At 37.3% G+C, this 19,966-nt stretch overlaps 1 protein-coding gene across 1 annotated transcript in view; it reads right to left on the reverse strand.

The window, feature by feature from the left end:
* The window catches only part of SLC13A1 (solute carrier family 13 member 1), an 88,844-nt gene that overhangs the window by 11,203 nt on the left and 57,675 nt on the right, over positions 1-19,966 (reverse strand). Inside the window, exons 13-15 of the mRNA XM_070787132.1 lie at positions 19,051-19,212; positions 17,154-17,291; positions 15,361-15,517 (exon numbers count right to left, since the gene is read on the reverse strand). Of these exons, the coding sequence (XP_070643233.1) occupies positions 15,380-15,517; positions 17,154-17,291; positions 19,051-19,212 (438 nt within the window). The 3' untranslated portion in view covers positions 15,361-15,379. The remainder of the gene's footprint in view (positions 1-15,360; positions 15,518-17,153; positions 17,292-19,050; positions 19,213-19,966) is intronic.

The following is a 19,966-nucleotide window of genomic DNA, read 5'->3' on the forward strand; positions in this document are numbered from 1 at the left end:
AGAGAAAATGTGGACTAAATGGTCTTTTCCAGAATATCATTGTTGATTTTTAACATTTTTCCCTAAGAAAGACAGTAATATATATTACAGTGATGCATTTTCATGAAGAAATCCTAGAACCCATCACAAGGTCTTGCTTTGGGTTTATGTTTTGTTCAATGGGTTAAATCATCCCACAGCTAATTCTAACCTCTGAGAAACAGGAAACAACTGAGTAAAGGTCCACATAGTCAAGGCTGTGGTTTTTCCAGTAGTCATGTCTGGATGTGAGAGCTGGACCATAAAGAAGTCTGTGCACTGAAGAATTGATGCTTTTGAATTGTGGTGTTGGAGGAGACTCTTGAGAGTCCCTTGGACAGCAGCAATATCAAACCAGTCAAATCTATAGGAAATCAACCCTGAAAATTCGTTGGAAAGACTGATGCTGAAGTTGAAGCTCCAATAGTTTGACCACTTGATGAGAAGACCTGGCTCATTGGAAAAGACCCTGATGCTGAGAAAGATTAAGAGTAGGAGGAGAAGGGGATGACAGAGTTCAAGATGGTTGGATGACATCACCAACTCAATGGACATAAGTTTTAGCAAACTCTAGGAGACAGTGAAGGACAGGGAAGCCTGGCGTGGTGCAGTCCATGGGATTGCAGAGAGTCAGACATGACTGAGCGACTCAACAAAAACAAAAGGGAAATAGCTGGTTTTCCAACTCTTCTGAGAATTTTTAAACTTACCTTTACAGGAATTCAGAACAATACTTGGAGAGACAGAGGGTGTGATTAAATTGTCATTTGTTTTATATATATATATATTTTTTTTTATATATTTTTTTAAGAGAGCTGAAAAAAGGGATTATAAATTGTCAACAAGAAAGTACTGAATCTCCTGACTCACAAGCTGACATTTCTTCATGGTGAAGAGTTGGAAGATATACTGGTGATGATTGCTTTGGTAATTCTGATATTGTGGCTTTGTCTTTTAGGGGACACTTAATAAGACTCTAATAAAAGTTAACAATATGAAAATTCCTTGAGAACATGCAATTATAGTGTGATGCATCTTTCAATTCACACACTGACATTCTGAGTGCTTTAAAAAGGTACTCCATCAGCCATTCAGATAGTAGAAATGAAAAACAGATGGATTGTAAAGAATAAAAACAGGAAGAGAAAAATGAGGCTCAGTACCACTCTGCATCTGCAGAGCACTGCTTGCATCCCTTCAGTTCACCAAAGCTCAGGGGTAGATGGAAAGTGATGCCTGTACCTCTAGAATCAATCTGTCAACAGCATCTGCCATCCCAATCTCCATCTCCACATTTGCTGTGTTTTTTTTAACCATAATTTACTCTTATTAGAGAGAGGCTTTAGAACACTGTAAGAAATATTTACAGCTACTCCACAAAACTCTTAACACTTAGTTAATGCCAAACATCACCAATGCTGAAGAGTCCCTCAAATTACACCTGACCAACTTGTGTTACTAGAAACGCTAAGAATCCTACTGGAACTAAGATCTTTCTTCAAAAAACTTGAGATATAATGCATTTGGAACTGAGATATTAAAAGAACCCAGCTCAGGGAAACAAAAGATGGAAGGCTGTACTTTGTAATTAGCAATTAATAAACAAGGCTGATCATCCAGGAAAACTTCTGCAAACCTTGAAACTTTCTACAGTCTTCATTATGTTTTCTCCATTGATGTAGGCAAAGGACAGGGGTACACTAAATATTTGCATCCTGAGTTGAGGAGGAGATTTAAAGACACTAGGCACCCTAGGAGAAGGAAATGGCAACCCACTCCATTGTTCTTGCCTGGAGAATCCCAGGGATGGAGGAGCCTGGTGGGCTGCCATCTATGGGGTCGCACAGAATCGGACACGACTGAAGTGACTTAGCAGGCACCTTACTGTCTATGGAATAACATTTTAAATACTCTTAATAGGTATGAGTTTTTCCTTTCTGTCTTGACACTCAAAAACATATATTTTGATTAGGTTTAAAAAGCATTCTCACCACACACACACAACAGGCACATACCCATGCACAAGCAAAGTTAACTACATGAGGTAATAAATGTGCTAATTATCTTGACCTTGGTAATCATTCCACAAAGTATATGAAAATCAACTCATCACACTGTACACTTTAAAAATGTATCTTTTTAAGTTAAGCTTTTTTACCTTGACATAATTACCTTGTCTATATAATGTGTCAAATTGGATAAACTATGCTAGCTTTGTCTTGTCACTAAAATATATCTAAATTTGAAGTCTACTTTAAACTTCTTTGAATACTCTTACTATATCCACAGAACCACCTAACTACAGATTCAGTATCCATGTTTGGCAAATAGATTCAGAGGCAGCTGCACAAGATGGAATAGCATATTATAGAAACCAGTACTTGATTGTTTAGTTATCATGCCTGCTTTCCATATATGTTTTTTTCAGAATTAACATGAAGGATTGCTAGTTTAGAATACTCTTTCTTGAAAGCTTGCTTTACATTTTGTAGAGTACTTTACTATCAGGTTTTAAAAGGTAAGCTACTAGAAATGTTCAAAAGTGTTTTAGGGAATTGTATAGAGTTTTTTTTTTTTTTCTTTGTTTGTATTATTTAGTCAAGTGAATATACGAAGATAAAAAAAAAAAAAAAAAAACAGAGATAGGAGGTAGAATGTAAATCATGGCCAATGAGACTTCTCTTCTTGTGGGAAGACCGAGGTTCTTTACAACCTCACAGTTATGGCTTTTAAAAATAAATGGGGAAGTAAATATAAGTAACACTGGCCTTCAGGAATGTATTAACTGTAAAGCTGGCTTTAACATGAAGTATAAATTATCTAGCACATTAAATCTCAAATACAGCCTCAACCACAGTTGCAGTAATAGAGACTGTCAAGTTCCAGTTCTGAGGATGAATTCTGACCCTTTTCAAACTGTAAGGAGGACCCATGAGTAGGTTCTGTATGAAGGAAGTTCAGGGCATCCCAAAGCAACTTCCCAGATACCTGAGGACAGAACTATTCATACCCAGCAGACCCCCAACTCTGGAAAACAGCCAGTATATCCCAACTCTGACTGGAAGCAATTACTTTCCCAGTTGAGATGGAGAATAAAAGTTTATGGAGAGGAATGTCAAGGACTGTAGTAAAAATGACTTCCCAAAACCCTGAGGACTAACCTGACATTATTTATTATTCATTTAACACTTGTTAGATGAACCACAAAAAGTCTTGTTACTGAGAAGATAAAGTATTCCTGTCAGACCATAGCTTCTGTCAGAGACTTGCTGCCTCAGGTTGAACCAACTTTGAGGTTGACTTATTTTTCTAAACAATTTTCCCAAGATTTAAATCTTTACATCCCCTAATTTTTCTTACATAAAACAAGAAACTATATTTGTACTAAGTTACTTTCAAATATGGCCATGAAATCTTGTGTTCTAAATTAAAATAATAATTTAAAATTATATCATTAGTTCATCTGTCAATGGACATGTAGCTCGCTTGCATGTATTGACCATTGTAAATAGCACTGCCATGAACATTGGGGTGTGTGTATCTTTTCAAATTATGGTTTTCTCCAAATGGATAAAGAAGATGTGGTATATTTATACAATGAAATATTACTCAGGCATAAAAAAGAATGCAAAGATACCATTTGCAGCAGCATGCATGGACCTATACAATATCATGCCAAGTGAAGTAAGACAAAGACAAATATCATATATTATTTGTATGTGGAACTTTAAAAAAATGATACAAATAAACTTACTTACAAAACAGAAATAGATTCATAGACATAGAAAACAATTTTATGGTTACCAAAGGAGAACAATGTGGGAGAGATAAATTAGGATTTGGGGATTACCATATACACTCTACTGGGGCTTCCCAGGTGGCTCAGTGGTAAAGAATCTGCCTGCCAATGCAGGAGATGTGAGTTCGATCCCTGGGTTGGGAAGATCCCCTGGAGGAGGAAATGGCAACCCATTCCAGTATTCATGCCTGGAAAATTCCATGGACAAAGAATCTGATGGGCTACAGCCTATGGGATTGCAGAGCATGCATGCATACACACTACTCTATATAAAATAGATAAACAAGGACATACTATGTTTAAGCACTCCCTTAGCCTTAGAGCTTTGTTATACTTTAAACTCTGAGCCTTTACACAGGCAAAATAATAACAGTTTGGCACTCCACTCCAGTACTGTTGCCTGGAAAATCCCATGGGTGGAGGAGCCTGGTAGGCTGCAGTCCATGGGGTCGCTAAGAGTCGGACATGACCGAGTGACTTCACTTTCATTTTTCACTTTCATGCATTGGAGAAGGAAATGGCAACCCACTCCAGTGTTCTTGCCTGGAGAGTCCCAGGGATGGGGGAGTCTGGTACGCTGCAGCCCATGGGGTCACACAGAGTCGGACACAACTGAAGCAACTTAGTAGTAGTAGTAGTAGTAGTAGGAGTTGCAGTTATTAAACAAAATCAAGGACCTTTAGTTAGTCCTGAAGGACTATAGGTAGTATTCTGAGCCATACTCTACGAGCTGTTTTGCAGATACTGAAGCCCCTACCAGGTGGAGAAAGATGAACACGTTGTAGCTATGACAGAAGCTTTTCTGTTTCATGTAATCTGAGATCAGATCAGATCAGTCACTCAGTCGTGTCTGACACTTTGTGACCCCATGAATCGCAGCACACCAGGCCTCCCTGTCCATCACCAACTCCTGGAGTTCACTCAGACTCACATCCATCGAGTCAGTGATGCCATCCAGCCATCTCATCCTCTGGTGTCCTCTTCTCCTCCTGTCCCCAATCCCTCCCAGCATCAGAGTCTTTTCCAATGAGTCAACTCTTCGCATGAGGTGGCCAAAGTACTGGAGTTTCAGCTTTAGCATCATTCCTTCCAAAGAAATCCCGGGGCTGATCTCCTTCAGAATGGACTGGTTGGATCTCCTTGCAGTCCAAGGGACTCTCAAGAGTCTTCTCCAACACCACAGTTCAAAAGCATCAATTCATCGGCGCTCAGCCTTCTTCACAGTCCAACTCTCACATCCATACATTACCACAGGAAAAACCATAGCCTTGACTAGACAAACCTTTGTTGGCAAAGTAATGTCTCTGCTTTTGAATATACTATCTAGGTTGGTCATAACTTTTCTTCCAAGGAGTAAGCGTCTTTTAATTTCATGGCTGCAGTCACCATCTGAAGTGATTTTGGAACCCAGAAAAATAAAGTCTGACACCGTTTCCACTGTTTCCCCATCTATTTCCCATGAAGTGGTGGGACCGGATGCCATGATCTTCGTTTTCTGAATGTTGAGCTTTAAGCCAACTTTTTCACCCTCCACTTTCACTTTCATCAAGAGGCTTTTGAGTTCCTCTTCACTTTCTGCCATAAGGGTGGTGTCATCTGCATATCTGAGGTTATTGATATTTTTCCCGGCAATCTTGATTCCAGCTTGTGTTTCTTCCAGTCCAGAGTTTCTCATGATGGACTCTGCATATAAGTTAAATAAACAAGGTGACAATATACAGCCTTGACGTACTCCTTTTCCTATTTGGAACCAGTCTGTTGTTCCATGTCCAGTTCTAACTGTTGCTTCCTGACCTGCATACAAATTTCTCAAGAGGCAGATCAGGTGTTCTGGTATTCCCATCTCCTTCAGAATTTTCCACAGTTTATTGTGATCCACACAGTCAAAGGCTTTGGCATAGTCAATAAAGCAGAAATAGATGTTTTTCTGGAACTCTCTTGCTTTTTCCATGATACAGCAGATGTTGTCAATAATCTGAGACCTGGCCTCAAAAAATGGGAATTAATCCTAGAACTGAAGATTAACTGTACTTGAAACAATCAAGGTGACATTGATCAGACCACCACCTTACTGATTTTGAGATGATTCTCAGAGCTGACTATTCTTCTCTGCCCCCTACCTCTGCCAATACACCCTTGCTGCTGCTGCTAAGTCGCTTCAGTCGTGTCCGACTCTGTGCGATCCCATAGATGGCAGCCCACCAGGCTCCCCCATCCCAGGGATTCTCTAAGCTAGAGTACTGGAGTGGGGTGCCATTTCCTTCTCCAATGCGTGAAAGTGAAAAGTGAAAGTGAAGTCGCTCAGCCGTGTTCGACTCTTAACTACCCCATGGACTGCAGCCTACCAGGCTCCTCCGCCTATGGGATTCTCCAGGCAAGAGTACTGGAGTGGGGTGCCACTGCCTTCTCTGATACACCCTTGAAGTTCCCCTTTAAAAGCTTTTGCCCTTGAGGTGGCACTAGTGGTAAAGAATCCACCTGCCAATGCAGGAGATGCAACAGTGGATTTGATCCCTGGGTTGGGAAGATACCCTGGGAAGAGGAAATGGCAACCCACTCCAGTATTCTTGCCAAAAGAAACTCAGGGACAGAGGAGCCTGGGAGGCCACCATCCAGGGTGTCACAAAGAGTCAGACATGACTAAACGTCATGCCACTCACACATATGCTGCCTGAGTGGCAATTGGGAGTTGGTTTTTGGACATGAGTCCACCTTATTCCTTGGTTGCTGGCCTCCAAAATAAAGTAACCTTTCCTTTCTAACACTTATCTCTCAAGTATTGGCTTTTGAGCAGTGAGCAGCTGAACCTGGGTTTAGTAATAGTATTGTACAGGGAACTATAATCAATATTTTATAATAACCTATAAGAGAAAAGAATCTGAGAAAAACACACATGCATATATAACTGAATCACTTTGCTGTATACCTGAAACTAACATCTTGTAAATCAAATATACTTCAATTAAAATAAATATCAAACAATTTAGGATATAAATATTAGGTAGCTATCATAGTATTGAAGTTGAAGAAAAAACAGTTTCTTATACGTTGCTTTTGTATGTTCTAGACTCATTTCATCTTATAGAAACATTGTATTTTAAGCTAAAAACAAAGGTCTGACCACAGTCCTCAGCTTCACATTTGGACTATTCAAGTGAGTTTAGTCAGTTTTTCTTGACTCCCTCATAAGTGTTGAATAAATCTCAAACTCAACAAATTCAAAATTGCTTTCACAGAAGAACATTTTCTGCCTCCAAATGCCACTTTAGAGGCTCCTTATCTACCATTTACTCTCTTTTTTAAGATTGCACTGTACACCAGTGATTAAAATTGGAGATTTCAGAACCAGCCAATTAACTTAGTTTGTTCTGATTCCAAGTTTACTAAGGGGGAAAAGGGGATAATTTAAATATGGCTCTTCTAGAGACCTCCACTCTTATCAAGATGCAACATTAGGGAAAGGATTTACTCTTATGCCTGAAACAACTAAGGAAAAGAAAAATTTTATGAAATAACGGTTTTCAGACATTGGCTATCAGGCAAAATGGGACAGTGAGCTCTGAAAGGAAGGAAATAGTTGAGCCCTATGATTGCTTCAACTTATAGCACAGGGAAAGTTTCCAGGCAGCAGCTTAAAGAAGGGGGAATCCAGGCAGAACCTGGTGATGATAACCTGAGTTGAGGAGATGGAGTTGGGAGTCTGGGGAGGACAGGTGGCTATAGTTTGCAGAGCAGAGTATCAGAGAGGAGAGACATGCATAGACAGAAAGCTCTCCAGAAATCCTGTCCCCTATTCTGTTGAATACTGATCAAAGCATATTTGTCAGGAAACTATCTGAAGGTAAAGAAATAATCACTTAAAATTATTAGATGAGGTGACCACAAGGGTTCACACAGTGCTGGGAATAATTCACGCTCCAACCAGAGTGTGTGTGTGTTAGTTGCTCAGTTGTGTCTGATGATTTGCGACCTCATGGACTGTAGCCCACCAGGCTCCTCTGTCCATGGAATTCTGCAGGCAAGAATACTGGAGTGTGTTGCCATTCCCTTCTTCAGTAGATCTTCCCAACCCAGGGACTGAACCCAGTTCTCCCGTATTGCAGGCAGATTCTTTACTATCTGAGCTGCCAGGGAAGCCCTCCAATCAGAGTGGAAAACCTCAAAAGTAACAGAGCATCAAGTAAAACACTGAGAAAGATGTTGTCTCCGTAGTGAGGGAAAGGCAGTCCCAGTACAGGTTGTTTTCATCTTACCCAATAAATCTTAAGAGCAAATTGTTTCCAAGTAACTGTACCCCAGAATAACACAATAATATTTATAGAAATAAAAATATACCTTAAACATACCTAGTATTTAACAAAGTAAAATCAATAAGGTCTGGCTCTCAAATGAAAACAAAACAAACAAACCGAAAAAAAAAAAAAAAAACACAGTACCAGGAAGAAAAAGAACAAAACTATGGTTCTTAAATGAGAGGAAAATCAAGCAATAAGAAGCAGCAGAAATGACAGAAATGATAAAATTAGTAGGCAAGAACAGCAAAAGTTATGAAACCTATATTACATATGTTCAAACTTGCCTCATCCAGGGCGAGTTTCATATGCAAGGTTCACAGAATTTAGATAAAAACTGCAAGAAAGGAATAAGCTATGGGATCTAATAAACAAAAACCTAAATTGACTAAGTTAAACAATGAAATAGAGAAAAAAACACTGAAATGACTAAGTTGACTTGGATTTAGTTAAATTAAGTGTTCTGCTCTAAAGAAAAAATGGAAAGTTGAGAGCTACATTAGAATACTTTGAACGTGCATTTTTATGCTTTTTCAGTACTTTAATTCTGGCTTTTTTCTTAACCCACACATTTGCCCATTTGGTTATTCACCATTTCTTACTGTGTCACACACCTTCAGTGTTGAATTATTTTTCTTTTCCTTTTGATATATGGTTTAGAAGTATCTTCACGAGCCTTGCATGTGGTAAGCTCCCTTAGTTTTTATTGGTTTGAAAACTTCTTAGTTTTCATTCATTCTTGAAACATAGATTTTTCTAGATATACCATTCTAGGTTGATAGCTCTTTGTTCTAGCTCTTGGAGATTCTTAACTGTTTCCAATTGTTCTTGAGGATGTAGCCTTGGTTTAATTGTCTAACTACAGTTCCTTGGGTGTAGTCTGTCTTCTTTCTCTCTTTATCATCTTTTCTTTCTTTTGGCTATGCCAGGTGGCATATGGGATCTTAGTTGTATTGGAGATCCTAGTTCCCAGATGAGGGATTGAACCTGCTCCCCCTGCAGTGGAAGCATGAGTCTTAACCACTGGACCACCAAGGAAGTCCTTCTTTTCTTTCCTTTGCTGCTGTTGTTGTTCAGTCTCTAAGTCATGTCTGACTCTTTGCAACCCCATTTATTGCAGCACGCCAAGCTTCCCTGTCCTTCACTGTCTCCTGGAGTTTGCTCAAACACTCTTTCTTTTGAGTGTTCTACTATTTCACTATCATGTAGGTGAGGGCATATTTCCTTTCTAAAAATCCTTCTTTGGATTCATTATGCTTTCTAAAAAACTTGATTTGTTTCTTTCATTAATATTGGAAAATTGTCACCCACTATATCGTCAGTGACAGCATTTCTCATATTCTTTTTATTATCTACTCTTGGTGAAGCTCAGTCGTGTCTGACTCTTTGTGACCCCATGGAGTGTAGCCTACCAGGATCCTCCAACCATAGGATTTTCCAGGCAAGAGTCCTGAGGTGGGTTGCTGTTTCCTTCTCCAGGGGATCTTCCCAACCCAGGGATCGAACCTGGGTCTCCCACATTGCAGGCAGATGCATTACCATCTGAGATCTACTCTTGGAATTATGATTAAATATATTTTACATTCGGAGAAGGCAAGGGCACCCCACTCCAGTACTCTTGCCTGGAAAATCTCATGGATGGAGGAGCCTGGTAGGCTGCAGTCCATGGGGTCGCTACGAGTCGGACACGACTGAGCGACTTCACTTTCACTTATCACTTTCATGCACTGGAGAAGGAAATGGCAACCCACTCCAGTGTTCTTGCCTGGAGAATCCCAGGGACAGAGGGGCCTGGTAGGAGGCCATCTATGGGGTCGAACAGAGTCGGACACGACTGAAGCGACTTAGCAGCAGCAGCAGCATATCTATCTGGTTACTTTTTGCAGTCTCTTGTTCCTTATTGTATTTGTCTTTTATTGTTACCAAAACAAACTACCACAATGTAGTACTTAAAGCAATACTCATTATTATCTCAGTACTATATAGATTAGCAGATTTTCCAATACAAGTCTCACTGGACTAAATCAAGGTGTTTGCATGGCTGTGACCCTTACTGGAGGCTCTTAAAAGCAATTTATTTCCAAGCTTAGCATGTTGGCTGAATTCAGTTCCATGCAACTGTAGGACAGAGGCTTCTGTCTCCTTGCTGGGTTTTAACGAAGGGCCATTCTCAGTTTCTGAAGACTGCCTGCATTCTCTGGTTTGTGACCCTTTTCATCATCAAAGCCAGCAACAGTGTGTGGGGCCGGGGTCGTCCAATTCTCATGTTTCAAATCTCTCTGACTTCCCATTCTGTCTCATCTTACCACCTGACTATTCTGCCTTCCTCTTCTGTTTTTAGGAGGCTCATATAATCACACTGAGCCCTCCTCAATCAGATTACATGGAATGAGATGGTTGGATGGCTGGATGGCATCACTGATTCAATGGACATTAACTTGGGTAAACTCTGGGAGATGGTGAGGGACAGAAAAGCCTTAGGTGCTGCAGTCCTTGGGGTTGCAAAGAATTGGACACAACTTGGTGACTGAACAACAACAATCTAAGATAATCTCCCTATTTTAAAGTCATCTGTTTAATAAGCTTAACTACATCTGCAAATGGCTCAGTGGTAAAGAATCTGCCTGCAGGAGATGCGGGTTTCATCCCTGGGTTGGGAAGATCCCCTGGAGAAGGAAATGGCTACCCACTCCAATATTCTTGTCTGGGAAATCCCATGGACAGAGGAGCCTGAAGGGCTACAGTCTATGGGATCAGAAAGAGTCGGACACAATTTAGCGACTAAACCACCACCACCCACATCTGCAAAATCCCTTTATATTAGTACATAAATTAATATTTGACTGAATAATTAGGAGACAGAAATCTTAAGAGGACATTTTTAGAATTCTGCTTACCATACTTATAATATATATCCAAGACCCTCTTTTATATTTTCAAACATTATGCATCTTCACTTTATGTTCTTTATTTGGTGATTAGAATATATGCTGTCTTTGCACTTTGGATTCTATTTCTTTTGTTTATTTCTTGCACAAAACACTTTATGTCTTGGCAGAATTTATGAGTTTTGATGATAAACCAAAAAGTTATTTGAGCTTCAAGTTGAAAAAAAGTGTTCCTTTTATTTTTTTTGCCAGGTATACTGGGAATACTATCAACCTAGGATTGCTTTAAAATGCAAATTCAGGTTGAAGTCTCCTATACAACACTGATACTCAGACTTTAGGCCCCTAACCTGCGTGGTTATACATTTTCAAAGGAGATTTTACTGCTTCCCAAGTGCATAGGCCAAAACATTTAAATTTCCTTATGCTTCCTTCTATAAAGTCGGTTTGTTTGTTTTTTTTCTCATTTTCACTGAGACGATATCCTATCTTCACGTAATTTTCCATTTAACCCCTAACTTGCTTGGGTCTTAGTTTGGTCTCCCATCCCTTGTACCCTGCATACTTATTCAAAGAAAATTTCAAGATCTCTAGGGATTAGCAGTTTCTGTCTTCAGTCCTTGCTTAAGTATCTGGATTTTTGCTGGTTCTTTAAATCAAACTTCTCTCTTAAGGACTTCTATTATTATTATTATTTTGCTGACACAGTAATGCATTTTATAAAATATTTATTATTATTTGCTCTTAAGAAGATCTTCCCCACCTCTGTCTTCCAACACACCATACTGTCACTAAGAAAAGTCCTTTTCTTTCTTTCTTTCTATAAAACCCCATGTCTTTTTCTTTCTAGACAAATGAAAGTCCTCATATTTGGAAAAAACTTTCAATTTCTACTTTATTTTTATGCTGTTTTTAGTGTTTATTCGGGGACTAGTCTGATCTTGCTCTGTACTGGGGACCTTTATTTTTGATATTTGCATGCCTTAAAATTTACCTCATATATTATTACTTTGCCTAAAGTACTTCATATGGGAATAAGATAGCTGGTGCTGCCCTGGGGTAACAATTTAAACTATTTTTATTTGTATATTATGTTACAGTAATAAAACTGACCATTTGTTTGAGTTTACTTTTTCATTGCTAGTACAATCCTCTCCCTTCTAAAAATAAAAATGCTTAACTGGGAAAAATCCACACATAAGTAAAGATAATAGTCATGCATTAACTAAATCAAAAATACTTTGGAACAAAAGTGTCATCACCAAGAATCACATACACAATGGAGTATTACTCAGCTATAAGAAAGAATGAATTTGAGTCAGTTCTAATGAAGGGGATAAAACTGGAGCCTATTATGCAGAGTGAAGTAAGTCAGCAAGAAAAACACCAATACAGTATATTAACGCATATATATGGAATTTAGAAAGGTGGTAGTGATGACCCCATATGCAAGACAGCAAGAGACACAGATGTAAAGAACAGACTTCTGAACTCTGTGGGAGAAGGCGAGGGTGGGATGATTGGAGAGAATAGCATTGAAACATGTATATTACCATATGTGAAATAGATGATCAGTTCCAAGTTCAATGCATGAAACAGGGCACTCAAAGCTGGTGCAGTGGGACAACCCTGAGAGATGGGATGGGAAGGAAAGTGGGAGTGGGGTTCAGGATGCGGGACACATGTACACCCATGGCTGATTCATGTCAATGTATGGAAAAAACCACCACGATATTATAAAGTAATTAGCCTCCAATTAAAATAAATAAGTTAATTTTAAAAAAATCTTATTAAATATTTAGTCATGGCAAAGATATAATAAAAAATCTTGATAGATTATGTATATATATGTATATATCTTGATATATAATAACATATAGTACACATGTCCAGACACAATTAGTGTGCCATGATATTGTTTTATCAAGTTTTGCTAATAAATTCAGTGCATAAAACTGGTTAAAAGTTACCTTCCCATCTCCTAGGCCGAAAAAGGAGAGAACCAAGACTTGGAGACCTGGCAGGGTGAAAACAGTGCACACATTTGAAACGAAGGAAATCTGAATTCTGGGTGCTGACATGTTACAGTGGCAGTTGAGGTAAGCAAAGGAAACACGTGTGTCTGGGAGCCCTCCAAGCACTTGCAGAAACAGACAGTAAATAGGCATTTAGTGAAATTGCCCCTATTATCTTGACAAGATCCAAACCCTGAGAAAGATACAGAGATTTAAAGTGACAAAGATTTCTAGTTAACCTCTAAGTAAAGCTCAAGAAAATAACAAAAATGATATCTATTTTTGAGTGGGAGGACAAAGATTTGTTTGATCATCTGTTTGGGCTGTCAGTTGGAAACTTTCAAAGACAGTGCATACCTCTCAAACTAAAAGAGCTTGAGAACTTTGATATAAATGGGACAAATGTGAAATGGATGACTTAAGTCATTTCTGATATATCAACTAGACATAAAGATGTAACAAGAGAACCATATGGCTCACTTAAACAAATTTTGACTAAGTATCATTTTTCTTGTACTCAGCTGGCAGCTGTTGGAAGTAATTCATTAAAATGACTCAAGCTGAAATGTTTATATTATTTTCTTGAAAGCAAAATGTACTCATTATAATTTGAAAAGTCGTTTCATTTCTTCATAATGAAAATTTATTCGTCATACAATTCAACAGTGATAAATTGAATGACTAGCAAAAGGCAGAAAAGTAATAAATACTGTGGATCGTAAATAAATGTGCAACATATGATAAGGGAACAAATAAATAGGGTAAACAGAGATGATACACACAAAGCAGTAATATTATATTGTAATGATTAAATGGACACAGTTTTTATTGAAAAAATTATAAATTTTGCATTGACTAATAAAAAATAATTATGAATTTTGAATTTTATATATGTATAAAATTATATATAATTTTTAAAAAATGTATAACTTAAAAGACCCTCTTTATCATATTTAATTTTCAAGAATAACTATAAATAATGTTATTTACACACACACAAAAAACAAACCATCTCTGAGGACTACTTTGAAAATTAAAGAAGCTATTAAAGGTGTGTTTTAACCTTGTCTTCTATTTTATTTTAACATGAGAATTGTTCTGTTTTAATTTTTCCATATTTTCCTAACTGTACACATTTCTTTTGCCTTTGTGAATTGTTTCCTTTTAGTTTAATTTTAGAATGCCAATAGACCTTGATCTTTCATATGCCGAATGCTAGGAGACTATTTTCTTCTTACTTTTGTTTAAATGTTCAGTTCTTTTTCCATTTTGGTTTCCCCATAGATAACTTATTTTTCTCTTTTGTGAATATATCAACAGTTTCAACTTTTATTCTTTAATTTTCCTCTGGTATTTCTTTTCAATATTGATGTAATGGATTGGAATTATATGACTTTTTTCTAAACTTGTAGAAACAGTGATAATTCATGTAAATTTCTGAATCTTTTTGTTTTTACGTATGACATTACGTAGCTATGAAATAGGGCAGACAGACTGAAACCCACAATCACAGAAAACTATGAAATAAAATAAAGGCTTAAGCAAAACTGCTACACTAATAGACAAATGTGTTAATAGTTTTATACTGGTTAGCTTTCTTTTCTAACTATAGTGTGCTAGTGGGAATCATAGCAAGCCTTAGCCGTAGAGCAACAAAATGCATTTCTCAGTGCACTGAGATCATACAAGTATGAACCATAAAGTCAAGTGGAAATTCTTATCTGTTTTCTGTTGTTTAGTGGGTTCAGTTATATATATATATATATATATATATATATATATATATATATTTACTTTCAATTGTTATACTACATGGCTATATCAAAAGTAATCTGATTGGAATATTTTTTAGATGATGGGATGTACACCTTATTTAAATTTAACTTTTCTTTTGCACCAGTAGATAACCACAGCTTTGATTTTTTTTTTTCAGGAAATTCCCTTGGACAACACTATAGACCACTACAGAAATGATTTATACAAGTACCTAATTAACTTGTGTATTTTATTTCCTATTTCTAGCTTCATGGAAAGTTTTTGAAATAATAAATGGACATCTGAAATGTTACACTGAACCCAAAGTGTAAGATGGAGCAAATGACCTCATTTCTTTGAAGGTCAAGTTATAAATTATTCTTGTGATGAAGTAGGATGCATATGGTCCTTAAGCGAAATCTCAACTGAAGGCTTCTTGATGAAGGCACACAGATGCTCTTGGTTGCATCTTAAAACAGATTTTTTGGTGTTCACTGGAACTACAGCAACTACACCAGGACTGATTTAAGAATCATCAATTTTCTAGAGCCAAAGTTTGCAGTGAAGGCTTTTTAGTGGTTTCCAAAACTCACCACAGAATAGTCATGCTTGTCATGGCGTTGTCTCATTACTAATTGGAGGAGCCCAGGAAGGATAAGTGTGGAGGTCAAACATAGGTACAATCCAGGTAAACATGCCAAGCATCACCACAGCAACACCCACAATATTAACGCCAAGTCCAGCTTTAACCTTGAATATGAAAGAGCTTGAATGTTAGTCTCAAAAAAACTAAAACAAAACAAAACAAATTGGGAGAATTGGAATACTGTTGCAGAAGGCATATGCAGATTTACATGCATCTTAAGTGACTGGTATCAATTATTTGTTTCATAAGACAAGTCCTTCCATTTATGCCAAAAAAGAATCTGTTCCCAACTAAATGTCATTTAGTTGGACAGCATCAGAGAAGTTTCTCTTAGGAATGTACTGAATTAGAGAAAAATCCCTTAAAAAATCTGCCAATTCAGGTCAAATCAAGATTTGAGTTTTGTGGTTTGGTATTTCAGTGAATATGTTTCAGGTCACTATATGAAAACTGAATCCTTCATATTCATTTCAGGATTCTCTTACCAGAGATCTAATATCTCTTCTACCCATCTTTCTCAAAGTTCCCCTTCTTCTAGCTCTGATGTCATTATTCTGGTATCCACTAAACCATCTCAAATTGCAGATATTGGCCAACTCCTGCCCATAAACTGCTTTGTAAACCAAGTTTCCTGGGACCACAATTTTGACCATTTGTGTACATGCTTTTGTTGGCTACTTTTATGATGCAGTAGTTGTTACAGAGACCCTCTATGGCCCAGAGTCTCAAATATTTACTCCCTGGATATTTACAGAGAAAGCTTGCCTATCTCAGCATTCTCTGAAGCCCCAAGGCAAAATGGGATGCCTAGCAATGAATATTATAGAGTTTCTGTCCATGCAAGCCACTCATTTATTTTAGAATCTTGTTTTTTTTTTTTAAATTCACAAACCTAGCACATTGTTTATATTGTATATTATGCACATTTTTAAGCCCAAAGTAAATTATGTGACATCTGCATAGAGGCATTTACAGAATTTTTATGTTACAGGGGCTTAGGAACAGCAATCTGTGTAGGAGGAAGGAACTGGGGCTTAACTTGGAACTGCATTTGCACAGCAGGCTCACTGAAGAGCCTTTAGTTATATTCTTGCTTGGTTTGGTTCAGAAGTGGGTGATCAAGTTTGAGAGAAGACCAAGATATTCTCAAACTAGTTCTTCACTACCATGACTTTTGTATTTGGCAAAATGTGCACATTTTGTCACTTACATTTTCTATTATTCCTTGCTATGCTAATTTCACTTCATTTCATTTTATTTCAGGTGTCACTATTAGAATCAGAAAAAGAAAGATGACTTTCCATCAGTCAGGCACTAAGCCCAACATTTTATTCAGAGCAAATGTCAGTTGTGTAAATATTTGTGATAGAAAACCATAGTGCTTGATTGCTAAATTTCATTAACCCTACTTCTATTTGGCCAGGTCAAGTTGGATCCTGATCTTGACAAGCCCTAAGCTTAAACCATCGTGTTGAGTATATTCTATGCTCTCTTCCTCTTCCAGTGTATTACTGGGGCATTCAGTATCTCTGTATTTGTGACTGTAAATATTAATGGCATGTTTGCTCCAGGTTATCACTCTTAAAAACAATTCTAGGGCCAGTCACATGCACTCACATTCAAAGCAGGACTCAAACTATACATTTCCTAGCAGTTGATTAGTTTATAAAAGGATAGAAAACCCAAGACATCACAAAATAATGTCTACTGGACCTGATAGCATTCTTTCAGTTCACTCACCATGTCCATAACTTTTAGATGGCCATATGAAAAAACAATAGCATTGGGTGGGTTTGCTACTGGTAGGAGGAATGCAAACGAGGTACACAGAGTAGAAGGTAACAAAATATAAAGAGGGTTGACGTGAATGGCTTCAGCCTGTTGGAAAAGATAAAAGGGAGTCTAAGTAAAATTTTGAGATAGGCATCAAAATGAGCAAAATTATTATAATAAATTTCCCAGAAGCAAGTTGAAATATAAAGACAAAATTATACACATAATTAAACTTTTTAAAATTTTTTAGAAAACGTATCTTCTTTTGGTTGTTTATATGGTGATCGATATCCATTTAAGCATTATAACTCAGTTCATTAAGAAAGTGAAGTATCATTTATTTCAGAAACAAAATGAAAACAGCAACTGTTTATCTAGTGCTAAGTGCCATGCTGTTTATATACGTTACTACATAATATGTAAGTATTTATATATGAAAGTGAAAGTTGCTCAGTCATGTCCGACTCTTTGTGACCCTCCATGAAATTCTCCAGGCCAGAATACCAGAATACTGGAGTGGGTAGCCTATCCCTTCTCCAGGGGATCTTCCCAACCCAGGAATTGAACTGGGGTCTCCTGCATTGTAGGCAGATTCTTTACCAACTGAGCTACCAGGGAATCTCAAATATATATGTGTGTATATATATATATATATATATATACAGTTATATTATATATTTATATATAATATATTATTTATAATATATTAAAGTTATATATTTATATATACATATAAAGTTTAATGGTATATAATGTATAGCATAATATAATAACTTCATATATTTGTAAATACAACTTAATTTTCACTACAGCCTTAAGAGATGATAATTATAGCCCCAAATAGCAGATGAAGAACCTGAGGTCCACAGAGGCTAAAGTAATCTGTAAAGTAAACGGATCCAAAAACATAGCTGGCAAGCAATTAGAGCTTAGTAGGCTCTCAGGTTCCTTTGGCTCCAAAGTTTCTCATCATTCCATTAACTTACTGCCTCTGTGAGTTATATAATTTAAAATTTACTCAGGGATCATCACAGAAGAGTTACTACTATTCTTAATTATTTAACTGCTCCCTGTTGAGAAATAAAGCCCTGAAAAATTCCAAATTGTATTTCACTAACATTCACCTGCCTGCATTTCTTTTCTAATCGGAAGCCACTCGAGAATGCCAATGTCTGCACCTTGAGCTGGTAGCAGAACAACTCCAGAAGGGCAATCTTTCTGCATCTGAAGTGTTTTCCTTTCACCAAAATCATCTGCCCAGGGAAGAAAAACATTTTGGTTGAAGCTATTTCTCGTAATTGCCATCTAGTTGTGGAGAAGAGAGACAGTTTTCCCCTCTCTCTTTGCAAATCTGCTTCTTACTTATCTTTTAACATTTTTCTTAGGCTGTACAGAGCTGTGTCGGAGACATTCAAGCTTGAAGCCCGAGGTGTAAACCTGGCTTTTTATTCCCTTGCAAATCACTTATATCAAGTGCTTCTCAAAACATCAAGACATCTTCTGGAGGGAGAAGTATCAGTGTTAGAGATCTAAATATGAAAGTTGTCAGGAAGCACTGAATCCCAAAATCTTCTAGAGCTAGAAAGGGTCTGGGTTGACCCTCCCATTTATCTGTAAAGGAAAACTATCGTCAGAAAGAAGGTAGAGGGTTCTCTTAAGATTCTGCTGCTTGAACATGGAAGAAAAGAGTTCTCCTGAGTTGAGGTCTCCTGAGAAAATACCAATGTGAATAAGGACCACCTTGTAAGTTCCCTATGGGGAACAATTCAGGCCCCAAATGATTCTACACCACAATATGAGAACACACAAAGTAGAACACTATTCTTTCAATGAAGAGAGTAAATAGGATAAATGAAATACTCACCAATGGAGATAGTATTGGAAGAAGAAGGGTAATGGTAGCTGGATTGCTGGCTACCTCTGTTAAAGATGTGACGAGCAGAGAAGATATCAAAATTATTAGCCAGACTGGTAATGAACCTAGAGGAGATAATTTATTTCCTATCCACTTAGATAGTCCTGACTCCTAAAAAAGAAATTTGCAATATGTGTTATTCATTAATAATTCATTTAATCAGACAATTTAAATATATTAAAAAGCATTATTTGACCTAAGGACTCTGTTTCTAAATTATCATTTTAATCTTTCATATTTTCCTCTGGTTTGTTAGATCTGGGTGACTATGACATTGTGAAGTTCTTAGTTATTCTTATTTTAACACCACTAACAAGCTTTAGGAAGTTTGGATTGTCTTCCCCCATTTTTTTCAGTTAAGTTTTAATTCTATCTAATTACTATATATGGGTATAAAAAGCCATGTAGTACTACAGGCCTTTAAGAAAAGGAGCATCTTTTCTGGTCTTCCTCTTCCCACGTTTAAGCTGTGTTCCTCAGAGGCAACAACTTTCATTCACATTAGCTATTTATTCCTACGTTTATGTTTATGATAGCTATTTTACAAAATTCTACTTTTTCATATTTCTAAATTTTCAAATTTAGACATTATTTGGAGCAAGCATGCTTGCTCAGTTGTGTCTGACTCTTTGCAACTGCTTGGACTATAGCCTGACAGGCTCCTTTGCCTGTGGGATTTTCCAGGCAAGAACACTACAGCAGGCTGCCATTTCCTACTCCAAGGGATCTTCTTGACCCAGGGATGAAACACTGATGTTCTAATATGTACACGAAAATTCAGTTTTCTAAAACCTTCCATCATACATACATTTCCTGTCCCTGTTCCCCTTTCCCTTAAATTCATATATCAACATTTTAGGTTAAG

The sequence above is a fragment of the Bos indicus genome, chromosome 4 (genome assembly GCF_029378745.1).
Source record: "Bos indicus isolate NIAB-ARS_2022 breed Sahiwal x Tharparkar chromosome 4, NIAB-ARS_B.indTharparkar_mat_pri_1.0, whole genome shotgun sequence".
Taxonomy (NCBI): Eukaryota; Metazoa; Chordata; class Mammalia; order Artiodactyla; family Bovidae; genus Bos; species Bos indicus.